Source organism: Branchiostoma lanceolatum, chromosome 4 (assembly GCF_035083965.1).
Source record: "Branchiostoma lanceolatum isolate klBraLanc5 chromosome 4, klBraLanc5.hap2, whole genome shotgun sequence".
In the NCBI taxonomy this organism is placed as follows: Eukaryota; Metazoa; Chordata; class Leptocardii; order Amphioxiformes; family Branchiostomatidae; genus Branchiostoma; species Branchiostoma lanceolatum.
Window position 1 is genome coordinate 6,392,734 of NC_089725.1, and position 25,568 is coordinate 6,418,301.

The 25,568-nt window shown below is 41.7% G+C and overlaps 2 protein-coding genes across 2 annotated transcripts; both read left to right on the forward strand.

The window, feature by feature from the left end:
* Positions 1 to 253: 253 nt before the first annotated feature.
* On the forward strand, positions 254 to 1,399 carry LOC136434134 (G-protein coupled receptor 6-like). Its single transcript, XM_066426899.1, has one exon. The coding sequence runs from the start codon at positions 254 to 256 to the stop codon at positions 1,397 to 1,399; it is 1,146 nt and encodes a 381-aa protein (XP_066282996.1).
* Positions 1,400 to 6,863: 5,464 nt separating this feature from the next.
* LOC136432348 (leucine-rich repeat-containing protein 74B-like) lies at positions 6,864 to 24,750 on the forward strand. The gene is made up of 14 exons (XM_066423547.1): positions 6,864 to 7,629; positions 11,102 to 11,292; positions 11,689 to 11,796; positions 12,999 to 13,092; positions 14,015 to 14,064; positions 15,156 to 15,237; positions 16,443 to 16,528; positions 18,035 to 18,229; positions 19,201 to 19,296; positions 19,597 to 19,719; positions 20,567 to 20,704; positions 21,399 to 21,484; positions 22,246 to 22,417; positions 23,915 to 24,750. Exons 1-14 carry the CDS (start codon positions 7,560 to 7,562, stop codon positions 24,215 to 24,217), a joined length of 1,794 nt encoding a protein of 597 aa, XP_066279644.1. The 5' UTR covers positions 6,864 to 7,559; the 3' UTR covers positions 24,218 to 24,750.
* Positions 24,751 to 25,568: the final 818 nt, after the last annotated feature.

The following is a 25,568-nucleotide window of genomic DNA, read 5'->3' on the forward strand; positions in this document are numbered from 1 at the left end:
TCACAGCCCTTTCAGCGATGCCACTTCCACCTGTTACCCTAATGGGTTTATGAACCAAGATGTCAAACCGCATATAATAGCTTATTACACGAGCTCGTAGGAGGGTAAGTACTTCCAGACTGACGGTGAGGACCATATTGAAGACAACATCTCTGGTGATTCTGGTGGCGTTCTGCACCCAGTCCAAATTCGAGAGAAATCTCTCTCCCTCTTTTACATCACATCTTATTCCTTGTAATCACGCGACGGAATGATGGGTTCTAGAGAACTCTACATAGGGGTGGTGTTGCTTGTTTCCAGCGCTAGGATTGGCTACGTTGGGACAACGTCGGCTGCTGAACCGGGCTTCAACTTGACAAATGAAGACTTCAACGGAACGGGCTTCTCCAACGACTCAACCCTGCAGAACGGTTCGCTAGAGAACTGCACCCACACGGCCTTCATCACCAGTGGCAGAATAACAGGAAACATCACTTCAAACGTCTCCTCGTGTTTGAAAAAGGAATCAAGAGGCCCATCCGATTCCCACCGCATCGGCGTCCTGTACGCTACCATGTCTTTTGGCGTCTGGTCAGTTGTGGCAAACAGTCTCCCGTTAGCAGCCATCGTCAAGCACGAACATCTCCACACGCCCGCCTACATCCTCATGGCTAATCTGGCAGCAAGCGACGTCTTGACTGGTATAGACTTCCTTTTTGCGGGTAGTTCGGTTTTGTACTACGTACACACCGAGACCACCGCTTCCATCGCCATGTCACGCGTCCGCTTCACGTTGGTCTTGCTCTCCGGACTCTCCTCTGCCTACAGCCTGCTGGCCCTGACGGCCGAGCGCTACTGGTTCATCGTCTACGGGATGACCTACGTCAACAACGTCACCAACGACAAGTGCAAGGTCATCATTGCCGTCGTCTGGGCCTGGTCTGTGCTGCTGGCGATGCTGCCCAACTTCGGCTGGCTTTGCGCAAGTCGAACCGAGGAAGGGTGCCTGTCCTTGGGGGGAGGACTGCCGCTTAGCTATGTAGTGCTTATCCTAGTGTTTATTTTCATTCCGATGGCGGCAATCGTCTATTTCAACCTGAGCATATTCTGGTGCCTCTGGAAGCACATGAACGCCATCGCTGCACAAGAAGCCGCCGTGGGCGCCCCACCGAGCGTCAACAGGAAATCCGCCATCACCATCGTCATCATCACCATCGTGTTCCTAGTGGGATGGTTGCCGTTTGCTGTCAAGATGGCCATGTTGACTCAAGACAACGTTTCGCTCTCTCAGATGTTTGTGTTCATCATCCTGAACTCCGCCATCAACCCTGTGATCTACGGGTTCCGTCTGCAGGAGGTCCGTCGCGGCGTTGCACGGCTCTTCGGTAACAGCCACGGAAACGGAAATCTGGACCCGTGAGTTGAACAGAAACAAAACTTTCACCCTTGTGTGACGCAAATTCCGCCGGCTATAACGGGCTCCCTCCCGCCGGCTGAAGTTGGGCGGGTCGATCTAAAAGCGCGATTCAATCAGGCTACTCTCATTCTCATCATGCCATGCACTTTCAGGAAGCAGATTGAACATTCAAAAGGTAACATTTTTATTATCGAAACACCAGGTCAAATGTATCCTTAGTAAAACTTACAGTGCCTTAAGATGAAGACATGAATCTGGATTCTTATCGACTATGATCACAGCACATTTAACTGAACATGGTTCAACAAAGAAAGGATCTCCAACACACAACATACAAGATTTACGTATACCAAGAACAGAGAAACGTCAGGTCAGAGTTCAAAGTCGCCAACGTTGTGGCAAAAGTTAACTACCAATATGGACACCTTCATCAGTGACATGATAAATAGTCATTTACAAAAATCTTCAACGTTGCATGGATGTAATATGAAGAGGGCATAGTACAATTTCCTCTTACGAGAATGACGAAAATGATTCGAGTTCAAAAGACAGTAGACCTCTTGCCAATTACGGCGTCCACAACAATATTTTCTACACATGGCAGGTGTATGTACCACAGCATTTTACCTTAGAGGGGCAAAATGTACCACCAAAGATGGCATGCCCATATTGTAACGTTGCGTTGTCGCGTTGTGTGGCGCAACTGAAGAACACGCCGCTGTCAAACAATGGGTCCCGGGATCTAATCCCAGGTGTGCCCGAATGTGCGAACTTGCGCCCCGACGTTGTGCCCTTGGGAAAGGCACTTAACACGACTTTCCTCACTTCACTCAGGTGTAAATGAGTACCTAGCTCATCTAGGGTTAGGGACGTCCCTCGGATAGGACGTCCCGTGTTTGGGGAGAGCAACACCCCGCGCACGTTAAAGAACCCACCACACCTTTCGAAAAAGAGTAGGGGCATGCCCCGGTGTGCGATGGTCCAAATCTTACAGTCCGGTCTGGGATGACATCTTGAAAAGGTGATAGTTCACCTGTTATGTCAATCCTTCCACAAAAAATGTGGTAAATCAAAATAAATAAATAAATAAATAAATAAATAGTAACATAGGCTTATCATAGGCTCACAACAACCTGAGCCTCACTTTGGTGCATGACCTTGAGATGACCCTGGGAAATTCAAAATGGCCACCGTAACTGGCAAGAGGTCTATTGCGATTTGGTTGGTGAAGTAGAAACAGACTGTGAATGTGGTCCGTCAGAAGTCACCAATCCTCTGTAACTAACAGATATTATAGTTAACACAAAGGTATCTAATGTGCGATACCCGCTTAGCTGTAAATAATAGTATTGTGTGTTTTAGATGGGTCTTAATCAAAAAACGAAATGTTTGAATATGGACATTGTTTACTGTTTTGTTATATTATCAACAGCCGTATAATAGCTACTTGTTTCCACAAAATTCTGTCTATCGGAAGCTAAATTTCAGAGCTAGGAATGGTAATTATTCATCAAAGGCGTGTACAAATGAAAAGTAGTCTGAATGTATATGATATATAAATATTTGTAAATTTTAAGGTACACAGAGTTTGTAACTAATAGATCTTGTAGTTAACACAAATGTATTCAATGTGTGATACCCGCTTAGCTGTAAATACTAGTATTGTGGTCATGTTGTAACGTGTGTGACTGATATACAATAATGTACAGTAGTATGTTTTGCACGCAATTTGTATCGGACTGAGAGTTGAGATAAAAAAAGTCTTGGTGATTTCTCTGTAAGTCAACACAGTCGTGAACCTAGCTTACCTATATTATAAGAAATCTTTATTCTATAATATATAGTGTAAATTTTAGATACAAATACGAGATGTAGCATATGAAGTGTTTTGTAATAGCGAGCACAACGTCTCTCATGTGCACAGCCACGTCAAAAGGGAAAATAAATAAATCAAAAATGTAGATATATTGCTGCTGTCTCATATATTTATACTGTAGCCTTATGGTAGCATAGACCGTGAAGAATGAGATCGGTACTTTTTTGCTCACCTTACATTAGCGGATAATTGAGGGAACCTGTAATGCGTTTAAATTTAATCACAGTAAAACGACTTGCAACTACATGTGAAGCGAGAGTAGTAAGGTGAGACATGTCGCGCAAAACACGGACGAAAACCGTGCAAAACAAGTGGCGGAAACTGGCCATATCTAGCAGATCAATTAGTGAGAACGGATGTTTGGTCGTCTGTGTACAAATCTAGCCTGACAGGGGCCTGAAATGAGAGTAATAAGGTGATGTGTGCAGCATGCAGGAAAACATACCGCATAAATGTCATTTGAAACGTGAGCGAAGGAAAGGCCAAAGTTGTCGAGGTAAAGCCGATTATGTCTACACACAAATGTATCATGAACCCAGTCATTACGAACAAGAAGTGAAGTGTGAATTATCTAATGGCATACACAATCCCACAAGCGGGTGTCATATTTATTTGCAAGAGACCACATCTTTATGAATACAAAATCAACCAAATTTGTGAAAATCATTCACACATGAACAAAAATAAATGAACATTAATTTTATAATCCAAGATCAAAGTCTATTTTTGACCCAAATCAAGTGTAAAATACAGTTACTAACTTAAAAGCTATAAGTTGACAAACAAGTATTCAGAAACAAATTGAAATTGTAATTTTTCAGCACAACCCAAGGTTTCTTAAGAGCCGCCAAGTTGAAGTTTGCCCAATGGTCATTCGCGATATAACATGTTACACCTGGCTGTAATTAACATGAGGGGTACTCGGGAGGTTATCAGATTATTGATGCCGTTTAATGCAACTGCTGTCTAGTCCAAGGTCAAGTTGCTAATACATTTATGTTCTTGGATTCAGAGAAATATTATGAGCCGAACCAGAACACTCTCCTCTGGTCTTGTTAACATCCGTACTTCCTATGTCAACTCATGTTTTAAAAGTCTGAAAGGTCATTCTAAATTGACGTGAACAAGTCTGGAACTGTTTAGGGACGTTTTCCCTGGATTTGGGCCAAATGTGTTGTATATTTTCACATTTCTACAAATTGGGACCAGAAAAAAAAATTGAAACAAAGACCGTCATAACTGCCAAATGTCAGTCTTTACGGAATGGAGAAATTATTAAGGCTCGCAAAGGGTTTAATTCTTTTTGAAAATGTGACCCTTTAAAACCACAAATGACAATATAGAAGAACTTTATGGCACGACGCTTGTAAACGGTACAATATATGAGATATTTCAAAATGAACAAAACGATGATATACTAGGTCGTAAATGACATGTAACCTTCTGCAAAATGCCACTTCGAAATTTCTACCCTATTTTGTGATAAAAAAAATGATATCATGAGTCAGGATGTATGGATCGCTTGACAGAGAAATTTAAGTTTGAGTGCTAGGGGGGGGGGGCACTTGATGCGGATTTCTTTGGAACTGCAGAATCAATTTTGAAACAAAAACACTCAAGAAGGGATGAACCATGACTTTCGGTTTGTAGATACCATTGATGACGATTAACATAAAAAATGCAAATGAACGTGAATTATGGAGTATATCCTTTGATGAGACAACAGTTGCTTGACGAAGGTATTAGGTCGTGGTACTCTACTACATGTAGTTGAGGATATTCTTCACATAAAAAAAATAAGCATGTTCATCGATCAGAAAGTGAGAGCAACACTACATGCTTCTTGAAGTTAAGGATAATTTTTGTAAATTAGAAGAAAAAAACATTTTACGTCAAAACTGATGCGCAAAATTTGGCATTTTCGCGTAGGATAAAACTCGTAGAAAAATATTTGCAGCAGAAACGACTGATGTTGTCAGAAAGAGAAAAAACCTAGAGTATAATCGAGCCAGTTATAGAGAAAATTCTAGTACTTAGATTCCTGTAATTATCCAAAGTGCGAGGCATAGCAACATCACCCACAGAACGCTACATAGGTCAATCTCGGGCGAAAAGACAATTTACTACCAACGCGGATGGATATCAGGTAGTAAGGCTCGGACCGAAACTAGATTTTCACCAGAAACACACCAATTCATACCCTCTTCAACCACGTTAGTATTTAATGTCAGTTAGAAGCACATTATGAGAAATGTGAACTCAAACCCAGACCCTCGAAACCCTTTCGTCACTTTTTTGTCGCGCGCTACCACGGGCTTCTTGGTGGCAAATGTGCTAGATGTTGGCACATCGGCAACCAAATCAGTAATGTCTTTTTGGCACACATTTTGACAGATGAACGTGAAGGAGGATGAAATATATTCTCTTGGGAAAGGTGGAAGGCTAGGCCAGAATCTTTTTTCACTGCCGTTCAGGTGGTATTAATCAAATGTTTTACGTGACCTGCTTCCGATTATGTAAACGAGCATCTGTAAACGAGCCACCGTAGATTAACACATTACCTACATGAAGATGAATATCATAATACATGTGTAATTTTAGCTTACTACTAGAATCGTATAGGTCAGAAAGAATATTCAGTTAGCAGCACTCGTATATCTTTTAGATTGGTCTAAATCGAAAAACAAAACGTTTGAATATGGACATTGTTTACTGTTTTGTTACATTATCAACAGCCGTATAATAGCTACCTTTTTCTACAAAGTCCGGACTATCGGAAGCTAAATTTCACAGCTAGGAATGGTTACTATTTACCAAAGGTGTGTACAAATGAAAAGCAGTCTGAATGTATATGATTTATATTTGAAAAGCTTTAAGGTACACAGAGATTGAATGTTTTTCTATATAACACCCCTGATTACGACCTAACTACATATAACAACACAATCCCGGTGCCCCATATTGTGCTCCATTGACTATGTAGTAGACTCACGCTATAGTCTCACGGTAACAATTACCGCTTTATGCGTGTGTCATACTTTACATTTGCCCACAAATATTACATGAAAGACCTGATAGATAGACCATGATCCAGCGATGATAGGCATCGCCGGCGACGCACAAAGAAGATCCACCACAAAAGTGAATTTACTATGCGTTTGGATAATAGCTATTTCAATAGTTGAGGTGTTGTATTCTTTCCCGGGTGACATCTATGGTGTATACGCCGTCCTGTTACAAAGAGCTTTTCTGTGGTCTGAAAGGACACGTCACGACAGGAACATAAAATATCCAACGATCGCTGTCATCTCTATTCTATTAAACCGCGTCGAGGGTGTGTTGTCAATCATATCCTGTCTTCTCTCACAGATACACGTATAGAAAGACTAACTTCCGTCCGATGTACAGCTGGCAGATATGCAGCAGGAACGCGTATTGTGGTTATGTCGGGGATATTCTTACCTGTAGGGCGGGTACGTACACAGTATGTGTGACAGGTGTGACAGTGACTGATACATCCTTCTTATAACACAGGTCGACAAAAGCCTTTCTATTCATAATTGATCGCCCAGTACAGCTTTAATCGTGTTGAAAAAAGCCGGTCACAACCCAAATGATTTATTTGTGTTTCCATGGATATGTACATCATCTTCAGTTGTTGATAGATCGTGGAGTCGCTCAACAAACCTCCCCAGCTCTGCAATGCCAAGGACTCTTTCAACAAAACCGATGTAGGTTCCTGACTTGGACTACCGAGGGAGGTGCACTTGACGAGTTGTTTAGAAAGGGATATTTGTCCAATAGTGTGTTTGTATGTACAGCTGCCTTCTGCAAGTAAGGATTCGCGTTTGTTTTGGTTCGGTTGTCGTATCTTCTTAATGTTGCATACATCATAAATGATCTGTGCAGTTTTCAATGTTTGGGTTTCTGTGGACCGTAATTTGCGAAGGTGTCTTCTCACAGCAATACGTATATACTACACCGCTGAATCCACATCTCTTAACCGTTGGAGAGGGACATAAGTGAACGTTCGCACTTGAAGAGTCGATCACCTGTCCTATGTTTAGTCTTCGACTTTCGTGGTAACATAAGCAAGACCACCCTGTGTCTCGGACTCGTGTATCGGACTAAACAATTCACCACATTTAGTTACGGACGTTTGAATGCAGTAGGACATTTGTCTCCTTCCACCATATTGATATGTGCAGTGTGTATTAAAGAATGCCGCCAAAAGGAGAGGACATGTTGGAGTATATTTGATGACCACAGTCAGAAGTATAATATACCATGGCCACACCAGAGTTCGATAATGACCTGGGAGATTCGGACGACTACGAAACGGACCTGGAACTAGAAGGTAAACTGACCAATACTACTAAGCCGATAAATATACCAAAATCAGTTTTAAAGCTTAGTACGTAACAGTGGTGATTATATACATGTTACACTTGGCTGTACAATTTTTAGAATACTCCAATGGAGTTTTTTCTGTAGATTGTCAGAATTAACGCAATTCAGCCTGTGGCTTAAAGGTTCTTTCTTGAAGTTCAATAAACGATTCATTCATTCATTCATTCATTCATATATCATGATCACTACACAGGCTGTTTTACATCAAATGTCGTCGTCTAGTAGCCACGTATACAGCCTTGTTCAAGCTTGGTCCTCCTCCCAACTGTTGGTAGGGTTAGCGACGTTGGAAACGAGCAAAGATAAACAATGCTGGATACGGGGCTAGCAATCTCTGCATCATCAGCATGTAACGTAACGTGACCTATTTACGTGCAGAACCTATTTACGTCCGGCTTGGCTTATGTCCACATGTCGCGGTGTATTATGCCAAAGCCTGTTCTCATGAGCAATAAAGAACATCATAAGTATGATCCTTAGCCATCTCTTTAATTTTTGCACAGCAAAACATAATGGCCATGCGTTTACCACGTGAACGCCACGTGCCGTGCATGTGGGGGAAATATACAGATAAACATTGTTTTTTTCCATCGCGTTAAGCAAGTGGCCGGACAGACATAGTGATTTTACTATCATTTGTCTGCAGACTACTTTGGACAGTTACTGTGCATTTTTTTCTGGTCTATGTTCTTGAAGCATAGCGCTAGAAGGGAAAAGATTCAGAAGTGGACGATAATGGGTTACCCTAGCACAAGTCTTCATCATATACCTCAGTATAAATACATGCTCGCACGGCGTTAAACAGGCGGAGAAAAACTTACAGACCACGCATTTTCTTTTTAGAAGAGCTGATATTTCTGCCCATGGGTTTGAAATTTGGCTCTGTCCGCGCGGTTTTAAGATAAATACGTTTTGAATAAATTGGACGTTAACTGGTCACCTTACGTTACACAGACGCTGCATGCCCATGCAAGTTGTCATTTGCACCCTTCTATTGTCCATGGATCATGCATGCTGTTCTTGTATCTTGTCACATTTGGTCCGAGTCTAAATTATTGCACTTCACGTACGTACTGCTCGTATTGTTCTTGTATATCTATATTGTATACTGATCGACTATAATTCTTGATTTGTTAACTGTAACTTAATTTTAGCTGATTTAATAACGGTCACTAGTCAACAGCTAAGATTTAATCATCGCAAATATTTGATCACTAATATTAAAGACAGTAATGTTTATTCCCACCGTTAAAATCAAGTGCCGTGACCTACTCCATTTATCCCCCCCCCCCACCACTACATGTTCTTGCCGCTATATCAAAATGATTTACATATAGACTAGGCTACATCTAACGTAACATGACTAGTTTACGTCGATTTATTCAAAACGTTATTTATCCTAAAACCGCGCGGACAGAGCCAAATGTTTAACCCATGGGTAGAAATATCCGCTCTTCTTATAAGAAAATGCATGGTCTGTAAGTTTTTCTCCGACTTTTTAACGCCGCACGAGCATATATTTATACTGGGGTATATGGTGTAGAATTGTGCTAGGCTTACCCTTTATCGTCCACCTCAGTTGTTGTTTTTTTAACCTTTGTTTATTCATGATAAGCTCAAATCGGCACGCAGGCCGCTTTTCCCTTCTAGCGCTATGCTTGAAGAGCATAGACCAGAAAAAAAAATGCACAGTAAGTGTCCAAAGTAGTCTACAGACAGATGACAGTAAAGTCACTATGTTTGTCCGTCCGCTTGCCCGACGCGATGGAAGGAAACATTTTTTGTATTGTGTCAATTTCCCCGAAATCGGCAGCACGTGGCGTTCACGTGATAAACGCATGGCCATGGTGTTATGTCGTGCAAAAATGTATCATCTGAGCGGGGGTCGCAAGGTTGTATCAAACCTTCCTAAAACTGGCAAGAGTTTCAAACCTCGAATCACCGTGGATAGTCTGCATATCAAAGAAAGGTTTAATGTCAGCTACTTTTAAAAGATACTAGCTATCGTGTAACTTAGAAAAACATGATGGAATACGCCGTGTCGAATTACATATGAAATACGTCATGCATGACGCTTCCGTGCAACTTGTTGTTACTGGTTCAGGAGCTTATTCTGTTATGTCGCTGGACGTAAACCCTTTTAAATGTTTTGTATAATAGAGAGAGATGGCTGAGGATCATACTTATGACACCCTTTGTTTCTCATGAGAACAGGCTTTGGCACAATACACCGCGACATGTGGACATGACCCAATCTGGACGTTAACTACTCCCGCGCGTAAATAGGTCATGTTACGTTACATGTAGTAATATAGATGATTACTTCCGAAGACCCTAAATTTAATGCTAGAGCGAAGAAAGAAAACAAAACACGAAGGGCAAAAGGATGGCAACGTACTGAAAATTAAAAGATAGCAATTGTAAGAAATTAACGCACAGAAATTAGAACATATTGTAACATCCTCCTATGGTAAAAAAACAACAACATATGAAGTTTTTTTTTAAATTTAGTCGAATATCCGTTTTCTGCTTCATTTCAGATAACCATTAACGGACATACGGCATGTGAAAGGCCCAATCCAATAAATAGAATTGATTTCTTTCAGAAGAGGTCATAGTTATCATCTTTTTACCAATATTTGGATTCCTATTTCACCGCAGGGTAGGTTCAATATTCAAGATATTGGACATACGATGTACTGAGAAGGGGTGTTTTTCTTGTAGGTAGACCGACAAAAAGTGCGCAAAAAGTTACAAACTATGTGTGACACGATTTAACGGTTACAATTTAGTGATGAGCATACGTTTGGACTCACCTTAAATCCGGGTTGGTCAAAATTAAAACGACTTGATGATGCAGAAATAGTTGGAAAATATCACACTTTAAAACAAAATCACGACGTTCTACAGAAGGCGTTTCTAAAGTTTAATACCACCCATTTGTTGCAATGCACCATTTCCTGATCGACTGCAAATAATTCGTAAGATATTGGCCCGTTTCACCGTGCTACTTACGCTGATACATGTCCTTAAAGGCAATCAAAGCAATATAAGGACCAAAAAATAGAAGTACAAAAATGCTGAAATCTTTATGGTAGTGACATTTACTAACACTGTTTAGCACATTTGCTTAACAACTTCATACTTTGAGCATCTTAAAACCGCGCAAAATTGTGCTGTTTACGATGATTCCCTTGGTTTCACGAGCCTACAAAAACTCCAGCCACGATTTCCAGTAAGTTCTCACACCAAAACGACGTCATATTTTGGCATAATGGACGTTGCTAGACATTGTGATAATGTTGTTTGAACTAATCATGTATAGAAATGACTAAATAAACTGACTTTCAAAATCCGATTTTCGGGCCCTGAATTATTGCTGAGGTTTCCTTTAACAGCTTATTTTTTCCTTCCATCAGAATCTGAGGTCGTCCTTCAGCAGGAGTACGACCCTGTGAGCGAAATGACGAGGCGGTACCGGTCCGTGTGCAGAAGGATGGGCGTGGTCCCGGCTTCCACATTCCTGCGCCACCTAGCGGACAGGGAGCTCAGCATGGACCACTATGGGCTGGGTCCTGAGGGGACAAAGTGCATTGCAACCGCCCTCAAGGTGAGAGACACCTAGCGACTCTTACCAGTATCAACAGACGCGCAATCAAACACAACTAGAGTTCATTCACCCCATAACTCCTAACAACCATTTCCTCGTTAACTACTAGTATGCAAATCACACAACGCTTTGGAAAAGCTTCTGTATCCATCGTGTAAATGATGTATCAATTCATATATAGTGATGTTTGTCTATACCAAAGTTACTTCTGTCTCAAGAACGATTGACCGATGCCATAGCACCCGCCCAACTTGGTCAAAATGTAGGAATGCAAATGTAAGAGTGCATTTGACGGTCATGCAGCCACTCTCTCATTGATCAAACCTATAATTGCCATACTGTCATTGGTTGAAACTGCTAATTGTGATTGACAGTCAGGATCGGTCTATTTCACAGATCAACACCTTCATAGAGAGTCTGAGTCTGGAAGATAACTGGATGACGGGTGAGGGTGGAGTGTACATGGCGGACATGCTGAAGGAAAATCCCAACATCACTGACATCGTAAGTCTTTGTAGTGCTTCATGTCTGTTTTCGTCTCTCATATTTGCAGGTCCTTGTTACCACGCCCATAAAGACAAACTTGGAAATTTGCATATCTACACAAACAGATTCTGGTACTATCAATCTTGGTAATGCTGTTGTCGTTTTGCACGTTGTACTATGGTTTTACGGCCCTATACCTCCGCTAACATTTTTTCCATTAACTTTGAAAATTACAGCGTAATTTGCATGTTATGATTATCACAACCTATTTTACATAGGCATAATTCATTTTATTTCATGTATGTAGTGCCTGCTTTCCATGATTCGTATGATATATTTATCCAGGTTATTTATTCCATTCCACTATAGAATTGAATCACTTTAACAGATTTATCGAACATAATCTATCAATGTTCATAAGTGCCAGTTTGAAATCAATTATAGCATTTCCTTGTTAGTCATGCAAATAGTGTCCTAGTAATCAATTATGGTTAAAATCATAGCTCATTATGTTCATCTCTATTAAGTCACATGTATCAAATATTACAGTATTAACCACAAAGGACCTGTATCTACATATATATAGCCGGTATAACGGCCCTTTGGTGTAACACACCAGCTTTGCAGGCACGCGGTGCGGCAGCAGCTGGTTATATTATACTGAATGACCTGTCACACCCAACCTTTGCACATCTAACTGTAAGCATTGTTAAAAGCTATCTAGTGATAATCCTCCTACAGTCCAAATGGTGTATCTAATGAAACATGCAAATTTGTCGCACTAATCTGTACCTTATTACTAGCGTGGTATCGTGTGACCCAATCGGTAGGGTGTTTCGCCCAGAACCGAGAGGTCCCGGGTTCGGACCACCACTATGCCCCGATGTTGTGCCCTTGGGAAAGGTACTTTACACGAATTTCCCCACTCCACCCAGGTGTAAATGGGTACCTGACTTCGGTTGGGGAAGGTCGTATTGAGGTCACCTGCTGGCGCCGAATGGCAGCCACCCAGACCCTTGCGACAGTTCCACAAAGTGCAAGTGTGGAGCAAATATGTATCTGTAGTGTATTATGTGATTGTAAAACCTGCAGGAATTCAGAACTGGCTGCCATTGCACGGGTAATTTCTGACCAATAAACCATTATAAACAATAAATAGATAAATAGACACCAGAACACTGCATATAACAGCGTTTCGTTAATCTATGTTCACTCACTAGAGCCTGGCCAATAACAGACTTTGCTCAGAGGGAGCTGAGGCGATGGGAGACATGTTAGTTGAGAACCGGTCTCTCAGGACGATTAATCTGTCAGGTAAGATGATTGGGTAGTCACAGTAATTCACCCTCCTCTAACAGTGCTGAATCCTTGCTCGGCAAACCCTCCCGGCATCAGCTCTGCCCCCCCCCGCCCGATTTGAGGTATTGGTAACGTCCCCACCAAAAAGCTTTCAGCCAATCAGAGGATTGTTACAAGCTCATCATGTGGAAAAACTGCAAAAGTCTTTGGGAAACTATCAGCCAATGAGGTTACGTCTTACATTGTTACTTTTGGTTCAGAAGAACATAACGGCTGTTTGTGCCAAATAAGGCTAGCTCATTACTTATTTATGAGCAACTGTCAGTAACGTCACCAATACCTCAAATCAGTGTTTGCCAAGCGATGAGCCAGCACTGGTAGAGGAGGGTGCAGTAATCAAGCTGACAATATGCACGGTCTCAGTAAACTGAGCTTGTCATCTTTTATTCATTGGAACTTCGAAGACCTCAATGAGTAAGGAGAGGGCAAAAGGAATATTTGTTGTTCCATTGCATCCCTGGCACCTCTAGAGAAATACAGTAAACACTATTATCTAGTAACAACAAAACTAGAAGTATTAATATGAGGATTGTTCTGAAGCATGCTGTAAGGTACTTTTACCTTGTATCATTCCAACGGACTTCAGTCGAAATGGCTGCCTGTACAATTCATTGTCTTGCATGTATATCGATGCAGACATTATTTCATATGCGCGATCATAAAATACAAAATACTGCAATCGCCAGAAGACATGGCTAGTGTTGGTGTGCAGAATGAAAGGCTGTAACATTATAAGACAAAGCTGTCTTTTATGTGAAATATCTTGTAAACTCGTGAGGATGAGCATTCTCATCATTTGAGAGATCATCACTGGGGCATGTTTGTAGAAAATACATATTTTGTTCTAGCTGAAATGTTCTTTCTTTCTTTTGTACAGAGAACAAATTCAGCGACAGGGATGCTATGTTCTTTGCCGGCGCCATGCAGGTACATGCTACCATTGTTTGAATTGATCCAACATGCACATACAGGCAAGCTGAAAATGTGGGGATTCACTCAAGTTTTAAAAGAACATAAAAAGACATTTCCCCGTGGCGCAAGTGGTGACACAACCCCGCTGCTTCGCCATCTGGATCAAATTCCGTAGATCCTAGGGCCCGCATTCGATCCTAGGGGGCGGCTAGAGCTCGGACATGTTGTCAGGAATTGCATTCGTCATTTCGGATGGTGACGTAAAGCCGGCGGCCCCGTGTATGAGGGAGCTTCGGGCGTAAGCCTCAAGCGTCAAACCTCTGCACGTAAAAGAACCCAACACACTTATCGAGAAGAGTAGGGGTGACCCGGTGTGCTTGACCAAAAACGCGAGCGGTGGCGAAGCCGCATTGCACTAACACTAGCTACTTGAAAAAGCATAATGCTTCACCTCAATTGAGGATGACTGCTTTACCTTTTAACCTTTTGAAAAGAACCCCATGAAAGTGTTGCCACATAACAAGAAAAAAGAAGTACACTAACATCGGTAACATCAGAAGATGATTATTACAAATAAAATCTTTATTGACACAACAAAAGTAAAGCGACTTTCGTAAGGTCTACTACATAGATACATACATACAAACCAATAAGTGCATACAAATGTTTACATACAACCATATGGGATAGAGCAACATATTGAAATTAAACGTATGCTTATACATTGCTTGTTCTAATGTCCAAACATTCTTTACATATAAATTGTAACAACAATTGTAACAATATGTTTCACTTTTCCGCACTTTGTCACCAAAATGTGGACTCAACTAGGACCCTTTATGTGTTTGAATAAAGAAAACATTAAAGAATTTTGTAGTTTGACGCGAAGTATTGTAGATTAAAACACAAGATTCAGGGTTGAAAGGAAACAGTTTTTGTAATAGTGCATGATTTTGGCATTCACCAAGGGGCCCACTACCTGCTTTTGATGTTTTCCTGCTCCTTTATCATTCTATATACACCGTATCAAAGGTATTCAAAATTCTGCACGTTAGTCATGTGAATGTCTGACATCAATACGCATCTTTCCTGTCCCTCCTTATCAGAGTAACAGACATCTGGAGGAACTGAACCTGAGTGGAAACGAGTTCTCTGAAGTTGGCGGGGGCTTCATGGGGGCTGGGATAGGTGGGTGTTAACAAAAAACGTGTGGGTGTTGATCAGCACCAAGGACAAAACTGCTAATTTGTGAATATTGTTCAGCACCAAGGGCAAAACTGTTGGTGTGTGTAAATATTGTTTAGCACCAAGGATAAAACTGTTATTGTGTCTGACTGCTGTTCAACACCAAGGACAAAACTGTTCCATTGTGTGAATGTTATTCAGCACCAAGGACAGAACTGTTCCATTATGTGAATTATGTGAATTGCTGTTAATTACCTAGGGCAAATGGGTCCAGTGTGTGAATGTTGTTCAGCACCAAGGACAAAAATGTTACAGTGTGTGAATATTGTTCAGCACCTAGGACAAAACGGGTCCAGTGTATGAATGTTGTTCAGCACCAAGGGCAAAACGGGTCCAATGTGTGAATGCTGTTCAGCACCAAGGGCAAAACTGTTCCATTGTGTGAATGCTGTTCAGCACCTAGGGCAAAACTGTTAAAGTGTGAATATTGTTCAATACCAAGGACAGAACTGGTCCAGAATGTTGTTCAGCACCAAGGGCAAAGCTGTTCATTGTATGAATGTACTTCAGCACCAAGGACAAAACTGTTTCACTGTTTCAATGCTGTTTAACACCAAGGACATAACTGTTACAGTGAGTGAATGCTATTCAGCACCAAGGGCAAAGCTGTCACAGTGTGTGAATGCTGTTCAGCACCAAGGGCAAAACTGTTCCATTGTGTGAATGCTGTTCAGCACCAAGGTGTTAACACCACTTGGTGTTACAAACTGTTAAAGTGTGAATATTGTTCAATACCGAGGACAGAACTGGTCCAGTGTGTGAATGTTGTTCAGCACCAAGGGCAAAAATGTTTCTAAGTGTGAATTACTGTTTAGCACCAAGGGCTAAACTAGTCCATCATGTGAATGTTGTTCAGCACCAAGGACAAAGCTGTTTCACTGTGTGAATGTTGTTCAGCACCAAGGACATAACTGTAACAGTGTGTGGATCTTGTTCAACACCGAGGACAGAATTGTTCCATTGTTTGAGTGCTGTTCAGCACCAAAGACAAAACTGATAGTGTGTGTGATTGTTGTTCAGCACCAGAGACAAAACTGTTCCATTGTATGAATGCTGTTCAGCACATCGCTGTTACATTGTGTCTCCATTTGTTTTAGCCAATAGTTACTGTTTTGCCCTGAAAACCTTTCAAAGTCTGTTTTACCCAGGTGCGAATGACACACTCACTATCCTGAACCTGAGCTGGAACCACCTGCGGCAGAAGGGTGTGTTTGCTCTGTGCCGAGGAATAAGGGTAGGCATTTATGTACCGTTTTATAATCATGGTATTCTATATCAATGCAATGGCCTAGTGGGTAGAGTGTTCGCCTTGCATACAGTAGGCCGTGAGTTCGAACCCCGGCCGGGTCATACCAAAGACTCTAAAAATGGTACATACTGCTTTCTCTGCTAAGCACTTAGCATTTGGGAAAGAGTATGGTAGTTAAACATACACCACTTGCCCCCTGCTGTAGTAACTTGCACAAATAAAGACGTGTGGCCCAGGGCTGCTGGAGCGGAGATGGGCGCCGCCTTATGCACCGTCGGGTGACTTTAACTTAATTCTATATGACCCTTCTTAAAAGATTTCATATGTGGACTGTGCCCAAGTGCTGTACAGTTGCATACATACATGCAATCTTTATTGACACAACAAAAGCACAGCGACTTTCGTAACGTCTTCTACAACTATACATGCAACAAACAATGGGATACAAAAGAATTAACCTAGTGAGTACGTACAAGTATTTGAATAATTCAACATGTCGAGTTTAACATATCACTTACACTACTAGTTCTAAGATCTAAACATTCTTTGATACATTTACCTATTTGTACACAGTAAGTACAGTTGACTCCATACATACAAGTGGAGTTTCACTGCAAATAGACATGATATGAAAAATGGGTATGTTCTTTAAGGTATGATGTCCCCAGTTAAGGGGCATATGAATATTTCTCACAAGAAGGACTTTAGGCCACACAAGTTTGATTTGTTGGTTCACAGATTTTTTTAGAACCAAAGATGAAGCGACAGGGCGAAAAATTGCAATAGGTCTGGGGTAAAGATAGGGGCTTGCATAACATAAATAATAATATGATCATGCAGGTTTGCAGCGTGAAAAAAGCAAAGACTCTATGATAGACAACCAACTCATTGTACAGTAGAACCAGCAAATTAAATTGGTGTGGCTTAATTTCAATTCTAATTTCACGCATCCCTTTCACACCAAAATGGGATGATGTAGTGTCTGTAGGCATACGTATGATATTTTTGATTATGAGCACACAGAGGACCTGTAAAGAAACTATAACAAGATTGGCAACGTAAAAAGACGTTGCCATTGCGACGGTGGTCTCTGTTAATGTTTTCGCTTGTTAGGCCACATGCAAGTTAGTACATCACTTGCATAAATCATATCAGTTGATCACCTTTTCTAATCAAATAACACAAGTTTTCCAATATATGAAAGTTTTTTCTTCACAATAGAAGGATATTTTACTATTTCCTGATAATGTATGTAAATGAGGCCCTCATATGCAAGATTTATGTCTGATAATGGCCACATTTACTTAACTTCCAAATGTTGCAAGAATGAAATCCCCATCATTTACCACCATGGATTTAAGGTATTTTGTCATTAATTATGCAAATTCCTGTACAATTCCTAGAATTCTTGCAAAATGCACACAATTTATATACCATTGGGCTTGCCCCTGAGTCATCACCACAAAATAGTGCCATGTTTTATCATTACAGAGCAACAACACACTGCAGTGGCTTGACGTGTCGTGGAACGGGTTCGATGATGAAGGTGCCTCTGGTCTGGCCACTGTGCTGAAGTACAATGAGGTGCTGACATACCTGGATCTAACCAACAACAGGATCTCAGCCAAAGGCGCCATGAAAATGGCTAAGGCACTGTTTGTCAACAAAACCCTACAGACCCTTAGGGTAAGAAAGTTACTCTCCAAGCAGACGAGTGGGTCCGGCTGTTTTTTGACGTGTTTTGTAGACTATTTTGCCTGGCTTTCTTCTTTGTCATGTTGGTTGGTGAGATAAAATAAAAAGATGACAAAGTAGACAGCCCGACAAAAACGCCTAAAAACACGTCAAAAACCAGCCGGACCCAGTCGTCTGCCTGTAGAGTAGAAAATGATTCAATCGTACGATCGTGCCAAACTGCTGTATGGGATTTTAATGTCAAACCTAGGCTGTACAGCTGTCGGCAATGCAAACCCTAGCGGGGTATGTTGCAAAGTGTAGGCGATATATTCATACATACAGAACTACTTTATCATTTTAGTACCATATTCGTTGATGCTGCAAATGTGCTAGATGCATAATCTACAGTTACAAATAAGGCAATGGGGGATGGCAGCCCTTTACGTACTGTAAATGTAGCCTCCGTTGCAGTCCTTTTCCCCGCAGCGTGTTTTTTTTTTTTCAATTTTTTTTTTTGGGGGGGGGGGCGCCACGTATCTGCTTGGGATCCCGTATCCGCCGTGCCTCTGTGTCCGCTATAGACACAGGGTCTATAGCGGACACAGAGGCACGGCGGATACGGGATCCCAAGCAGATACGTGGCGCCCCCCCCCCCAAAAAAAAAAATTGAAAAAAAAAAACACGCTGCGGGGAAAAGGACTGCAACGGAGGCTACTGTAAATGCAGAAATGTTCGCAGTGGTTTTATGTTCACGGTTTTCGCCGTGAACTTTCAGCGCGAACTTAAAACCACCGCGAAACCTTTTTGCCTACCTACATGACTGTAGTGTACTATTGTTTCAAACACGTACTTAAAACCACTGCGAACACTCCATTTTCTCCCTACCGCAAAATAAAACCCCTGCAAAAATGCATTTACAGTATTTAAAAAAAACAGACACAACACCTGATATTCTAATTTTTAACTATGACCCATTTCAGCTTGGGAAGAATCCTATCGGGATGGATGGGTCACTGCAGCTGCTGAAGGCTGTCAGAGGCAACGAGCAGTCTGGTATGCACGTGCTGGATCTCACGGTGAGGATAGATACAATGTGCAAGTGAGAGATCATATCTCTGTCTAAGCTACCTGCATACTAGTACTAAATATCATGGAAATCCGTCATTCCTCTGTTCAGTCATTCTCCTTGGTAGATTTTGACAAAAATGCCCATCCAGAAGTTGTCAAGTTATGTTGACTACAAAATACGGAAACATAAACACAAGCTTGAATGATACAAAGAATCAAACAATAACCATATACGAAATTGCATGGAGCAAGACAATTGTACAAAGTTGGTTTTGGTGTAATGATGTTCCTCCCTGTGTGTCTGTTAGGATGTCTTGTTGAGTCAGGAGTTCCTGGACCTGTACACTGTTGTCCGACAGGAACGGCCACACTTCAGTGTAACGCATGGAGGGGTGGGGCAGGACCTCGGCTGGGTAGTAGGTGACATAAAGGTAGGACTCTCTAATTGGTCAGACCTTACATGATTGGCTGCCTCAGCCATTAAATGATTGGCTGACTCAGCCCTTACATGATTGGCTAACTCAGCCCTTACATGATTGGCTGACTCAGCCATTACATGATTAGCCGACTCAGCCCTTACATGATTGGCTGACTCAGCCCTTACATGATTGGCTGACTCAGCCATTACATGACTGGCTGACTCAGCCATTACATGATTGGCTGAGTATGCAGGACTGGCCAATCCTAACAAACTTGGAGAATAAACTTATTTTCGTGGTAGGGTTTGAGTTCGCGTTTGAAACAATAGTATCGCTTACAGTCCCACAATGGAACGGCTTTCTGAGAACTTAAATCCACCACAAACATTTCTGCATTTACAGTAGGCATGTCAATATCACAGTGACAGGCAAGGTTTCTCTGTATGCTTCATGTTTGGATGGCTATAGTTGGCTGCCAATGACTGTGGCAGATGACCATGTTACATTCTTTCAGACATATCCCGTTTTAATGTGGGGTCGTGTGGCGTAACGGCAGGGTTTTTGGCCCAGAACCCAGCGGTTCCAGGTTCGAATCCCCTGACAACACCGATCTTGTGCCCTTGGGAAAAAGGCACTTTACACGACTTTCCTCACTCCGCCCAAGTGTAAAACGGGTATATTATACTTGGGTATAATATACAATAGCTGCCTGTGTCTCACGTGTATTACACTGTTGCAATTCTAATAAAATCAACACAAAAAAAGTAAATAAAAAAAAGTAAACTGAAGCTAACTACAAAGCTGATACACAGTATTAGAATCTTGTTCCTGAAACCGCACCTTCCTTCCACCCTCGCAGAAATTGCGGCGAGACCCGATGCAGGTCTTCCAGGACTACATCTGGCAGAACCACACACGAGTCATCACTGTGTTCCAGAGCTTTAACAGGGAGGACGGGGATAAAGTCACAAGGGAAGCCTTTAAAAGGGGCATAAAGGTCAGGGCATGGTGGATAAAGCATCATCATCAGGCCACACCAATTCAATTTGTTGCTTCTCGGATTTTTTCAGAAAAAATTGGAGCGACAGGGAAAAAGATACAATTTTTTGCAATAGTCTGGGGTGAAGATAAAGGTTCACATAACATGAAGAATAAGAAGATTATTCAAGTTTCATCTTTGTATGGCTCATTTTATGCAATGCACCCCTTTCTTTGATCTTAAGTACTATAATTTCAGTAACAAATTACCTTTGGCCATGTAATATATGGATTGATATTGAGGAATAGTTTTGATAAATGAAAAATTGTAATTTATGATGAAAGGTGACTTTTTAGGTAATGTATTTTGGTGGCTATTGAGTTTTACAACTGAACAAATAGTAAAATCGTGAGTAAAAAATTGTGAATGGGAATAGCAGACTTCTATCTCAAATTCCTCTTCAGTTATTAGTTACATATGTTATCTGAATTAGAGACACGGTTTTTAAACACTAAAGAAAAATATTGTAGATGTTTGGAGGTGTGTGTGATTGATTGAAACTTTGGTCAGATATGTGTTCTGGAAATTTTGTACAAATCACCTTGTTGTAGGCCGTACACATGAGGCCAGCAATCGTGGTCCTAACAAAAAAAACAGCTCTTAGGAAATTTGGAAGATTTCAGTGGTTCTAAACAAGCCCTGTGTGTTTCAGGGGGCCAAAATACCGCTGTCACCGTATGAAATCGAACACATGCTGGATAAGCTGGATTCTGATGGGGATGGCATGATCAGCTACGGGTACGTATCCTACTTTATGTCATACCTGGGCCGCGAAAACGTTCGATACGGGTGTTCCGCATCGGGTGATAATTTTACGTATCACTCTACTTGTATCACATGGGCTTCCATAGACTATTTCGAATGTATTTAGAGTGCGCCGGTTGCGCCGCTGTCGAAAATTCGAATACTGGATTTTTTTTTGTTCGGGGACACAAAACTCTCAACTTCAGGCGCATTTCGCATTGAATGTGTTTTTTTTCGGGTGGGTATGACATAAATAAATGCAACATGGTGTATTTCGTATCACCCTCGGTCCCAGCCCTCCCGCGGATCGGATCCTACCCGCAGTCGGGCTGATACCTCGGGTGATAAGGAATACCCCGTGTTGTATTCTATATGAACCAAATGAATGATTCCGCATGCTATTCAATAAGGAGTTTCAAGACCTTGGAAAAATTACAATGATAAGGTTACATATAAAAGTCGTTCTGGGCATGGCCATAAATAGCTGGCTCTAGTAGCTGACATATACATGTATGTCGTTCAAGGGTCATTTTTGTGTTATCTTTCATAACTAATGCTGTATATTGTAACCATGATATGTCTTTTTTTGTTCATGTATATGTTTGCTGTGAACAAACTAGAGTTTCAGGGTTGTCTCGTCAACTCAGTGGTTCATTCACATATCTCCTTTTGTTTACCAGTTATTATCAGATGTATAATGTTACATTTTAGGAGTGGCGGACAGAATCCTTAGTCTTATTTCTTTGTGACTGCAGTGATGTCATGGCTGGTCAGAAGGAGTTGTTTAAGAAGAAGCGAGAAGAGGAGTGGAAGAAGTACACTGAGGTGTTGGAGGAGCGCAGGCGCAGAAGACAAGTCAAGGAGAAGTTGGAGGGTGCCATGGACGTGCTAGACAAGGAACCCAGGACTGCAGAGGCCTGGATCAGGGTAAGACATGCTGGGACCATGTTAACCTGGAAACCCTACCATCGGGAGCTCCCCGTATCTCTAGGGGCGCTGGGAGTGATGCCCGTCCGCCCAGACAACTTAGCCCACTAGGGGGTGGGTTTACGCACTTGGCTTTAATTACATGTAGCTCGCCCCCTACGGTGACGGCGAAACTCTCTATGGCAGCTAAGTAGACAGGCTGCAAAATTCTATCTGGCAGCATAAGTAGACAGGCTGACAGAAACGACTCAATATAGCAGACTGGGCCCGGTAAAACACCCCTAGAGACTGGGTCCAGGCTAGGACCATGTAGAAGCATTTAGGGATAGGGCTGTGAACCTACAAATTTTTCAGGTACAGCGTTTTAGGTACAGGCCTACGTCCGGACGTGAATAAGTTTGGCCAATCATCTGTAATAATAATAATATAATAATAATGAGAGTTTTATTCATTGAACACCTTGCAGCCTGGGGGCTGAATTACATGTTCATTACAAATTACAAATTACACATGATAAAATACTTAAGGCTTTAAAATCATACAATGGTTACATTAAAAGGTTGCGTACCGGACTAAGACTAAACTGCACGTATTAGCAAGTAACATATGAAACGGTGGATCAATTAACTGCCTGGGTTACACTGGGCCCTTGTACTGGAATTACAATGAGGTATTCAGAAGATGGACAAGGTAAGGGATTGGGCTACCGGAATATCGTGCAGTGCGGACTGGCAACTGGTCAAGTTGTGACATGGAGCACACTGTCTTTTTTTAGTGGTAAATACTAAATTGTCATCTTTGCATAAGGATTTACATATTATTCTACTCTAAAAAAAAAGAATTTTCAAGTTTTCTTGACTCTCAAGTGAAAGATTATCAAAATGTCATCTCTGACAGAATTTACCTATCTTAAGTCTAAAAAGATGGTGCCCACTAGTGTTTTAGCTTGTTCAGGTTCATGTACACTAAAGTTTTGATGTTCAGGGCCGTCCTGTACCTAAACAATTTTACACGTACAGGGTTTAGGTACTCAGCCCTGCTTCCATGCCTTCCTCTATACTCAAAACCGGTATGAGGAAGAACAGAAATTCAACCTTACTGTAAGGCCACACATATCTCATCTAATGGACAACATCCACGGATAACATATCTCTTATATCCTACCGGTTTTCAACTTGGAATAATAAAGTTACCTGTTTATAATTTACATATTTGATATGAATTTTGCTTACCTACGGTATATCTTATATTACTTCCTTATTTTTGGCTTTGTTTCAGTGTTTGATTGACTGTATCTGTTTGATTGTATCTTGTTATATCATTTGCTTCGATGATGACACTAACATAAGCCACCAGCTTGAGTATGTCGTCTTCAAGTCCTGTAATTAAATGTCATTTAACAAAAAAAAAAACGTGGTTCTGCATTGCTAAGGCCCATATCACCTAAACATGTTGAACTCTAAATAACGAGCAAATGTTTGATGTTGATTACTGCAGGCCCTCCATCGCATGAAGGTGAAGCAGACTCCGTCACGATCCAGTACAAGATCCGGATCCCGGCTGGGCCTAAGCAGACCTGCCAGCAGGGCGAGCTCTACACAGCCTGGAACAGCGGAGGGGACCCCACGGGAACCACTGGAGAGGGCCCCACAGTTGATGAGTGTTGTAGGCAGTGTCTGGAAGAGGGCACATCGAAATGAGAGGTCGTCGACGGCATCGCCAGTCAGCGACCAACCTCGCCCCATGCTCAGCAGGGCTGGGAGCGCCGCAAGCAGAGCAGGCGCTGATCCGCGGACATGATCCACGACAGATGGGAGAGGACACCCTCCTCAGCAGGCCCGACTCGCTCGATACGTTACATGTACCTCCCGCATCGGCTCTGCTATTCCAAGCCGGTATTCTGGCTTCTGGCGACGTTACTGACAGTTGCTCATGAATAATTAATGAATTAGCCTTATTTGGCACAAACAGCAGTTATTTTGTTCTTAACCCAAAGTAGCAATGTAAGACATAACCTGATTAGCTCAGATAGCTTCCCAGTGACCTTTGCGGTTTTGCACAAGATGAGCTTGTGCAAAGGCTGAAAGCTGTTTTGGTGGTGACGTCGCCAGAAGCCAGAATACCGGCTTGAAATAGCAGGGCCGATGCATGAGGTAACGTACCGAGCGAGTCGGGCCTGCTGAGGAGGGTGGGGGAGGACAGCAAGATTGACAGATACGCATGGTCGTACATTAACTGTAAGGACGAACTGCAGATGTAGGAGGGACTGCACCGAGAAGTGACAAAGATTCTATTGGGTAACGTCAACCCTACTACTGCACCTGAGCAAAATTCCTAAGTTTGAAGAAATTCACGCTGAAGAAATTAAGGTTGAGGTAATGAAGGTATTCAGAAAGACTGAATGCAGCTGCAGGACGTTTCCACGACTGCAGATGCAGAAACCTGTGGATGACGATGCATGTAAATTTGCAAAATCGTCACCTACATGTACATTTGTCCTTCCTTCCTATCAACAAAATACAAATCATACAAGATTAACTGCAAGCAGCTGAACATACCAGCACGCATTTGAGAGATCTGCAAACGAATTTGGTTTCACCAGCATTAACTCATAACCCCATTTTACAAATGGTAAAGGACGTACGAGTAAAACGGTGCTAACAGGTGACCATCAGAACAGAAGGCACACATAGGACTGCTTTGGGAGAATTTTAAGTAACAATATCCGATCTAGAGCGGAAGCGTGCTTAATGTTTAATGAGGATATTCAGAATGTCTTCTCAATATGTAATCATCATGGTGCACCTTTGCATTTATTTTCACCCCAACCAATCGCTCGCTTTGAAACTCAGATTCGAATCAGCAATGACCCGACAAATTGCTTCGGAGTTTGCTTTAATGACAAAATCTGGCAAAACAAACTCGCCAGTGAGATACTGGAAGGTGTAAGCTTTTAAAAGATGTTTTCAGATTGACAATTTTGGCACTCTGGAAATGATAGAATCTGACCGCGATTTAACGTTTAAAGAAAAGTAGTAGAAACTATTTTTTTTCAAAACATAAGTTCCAAAGTGCCAAAATTGTCAATCTGAAAACATCTTTTAAAAGCTGACACCTTCCAGCATCTCATTGGCGAGTTTTTTTTTGTCAG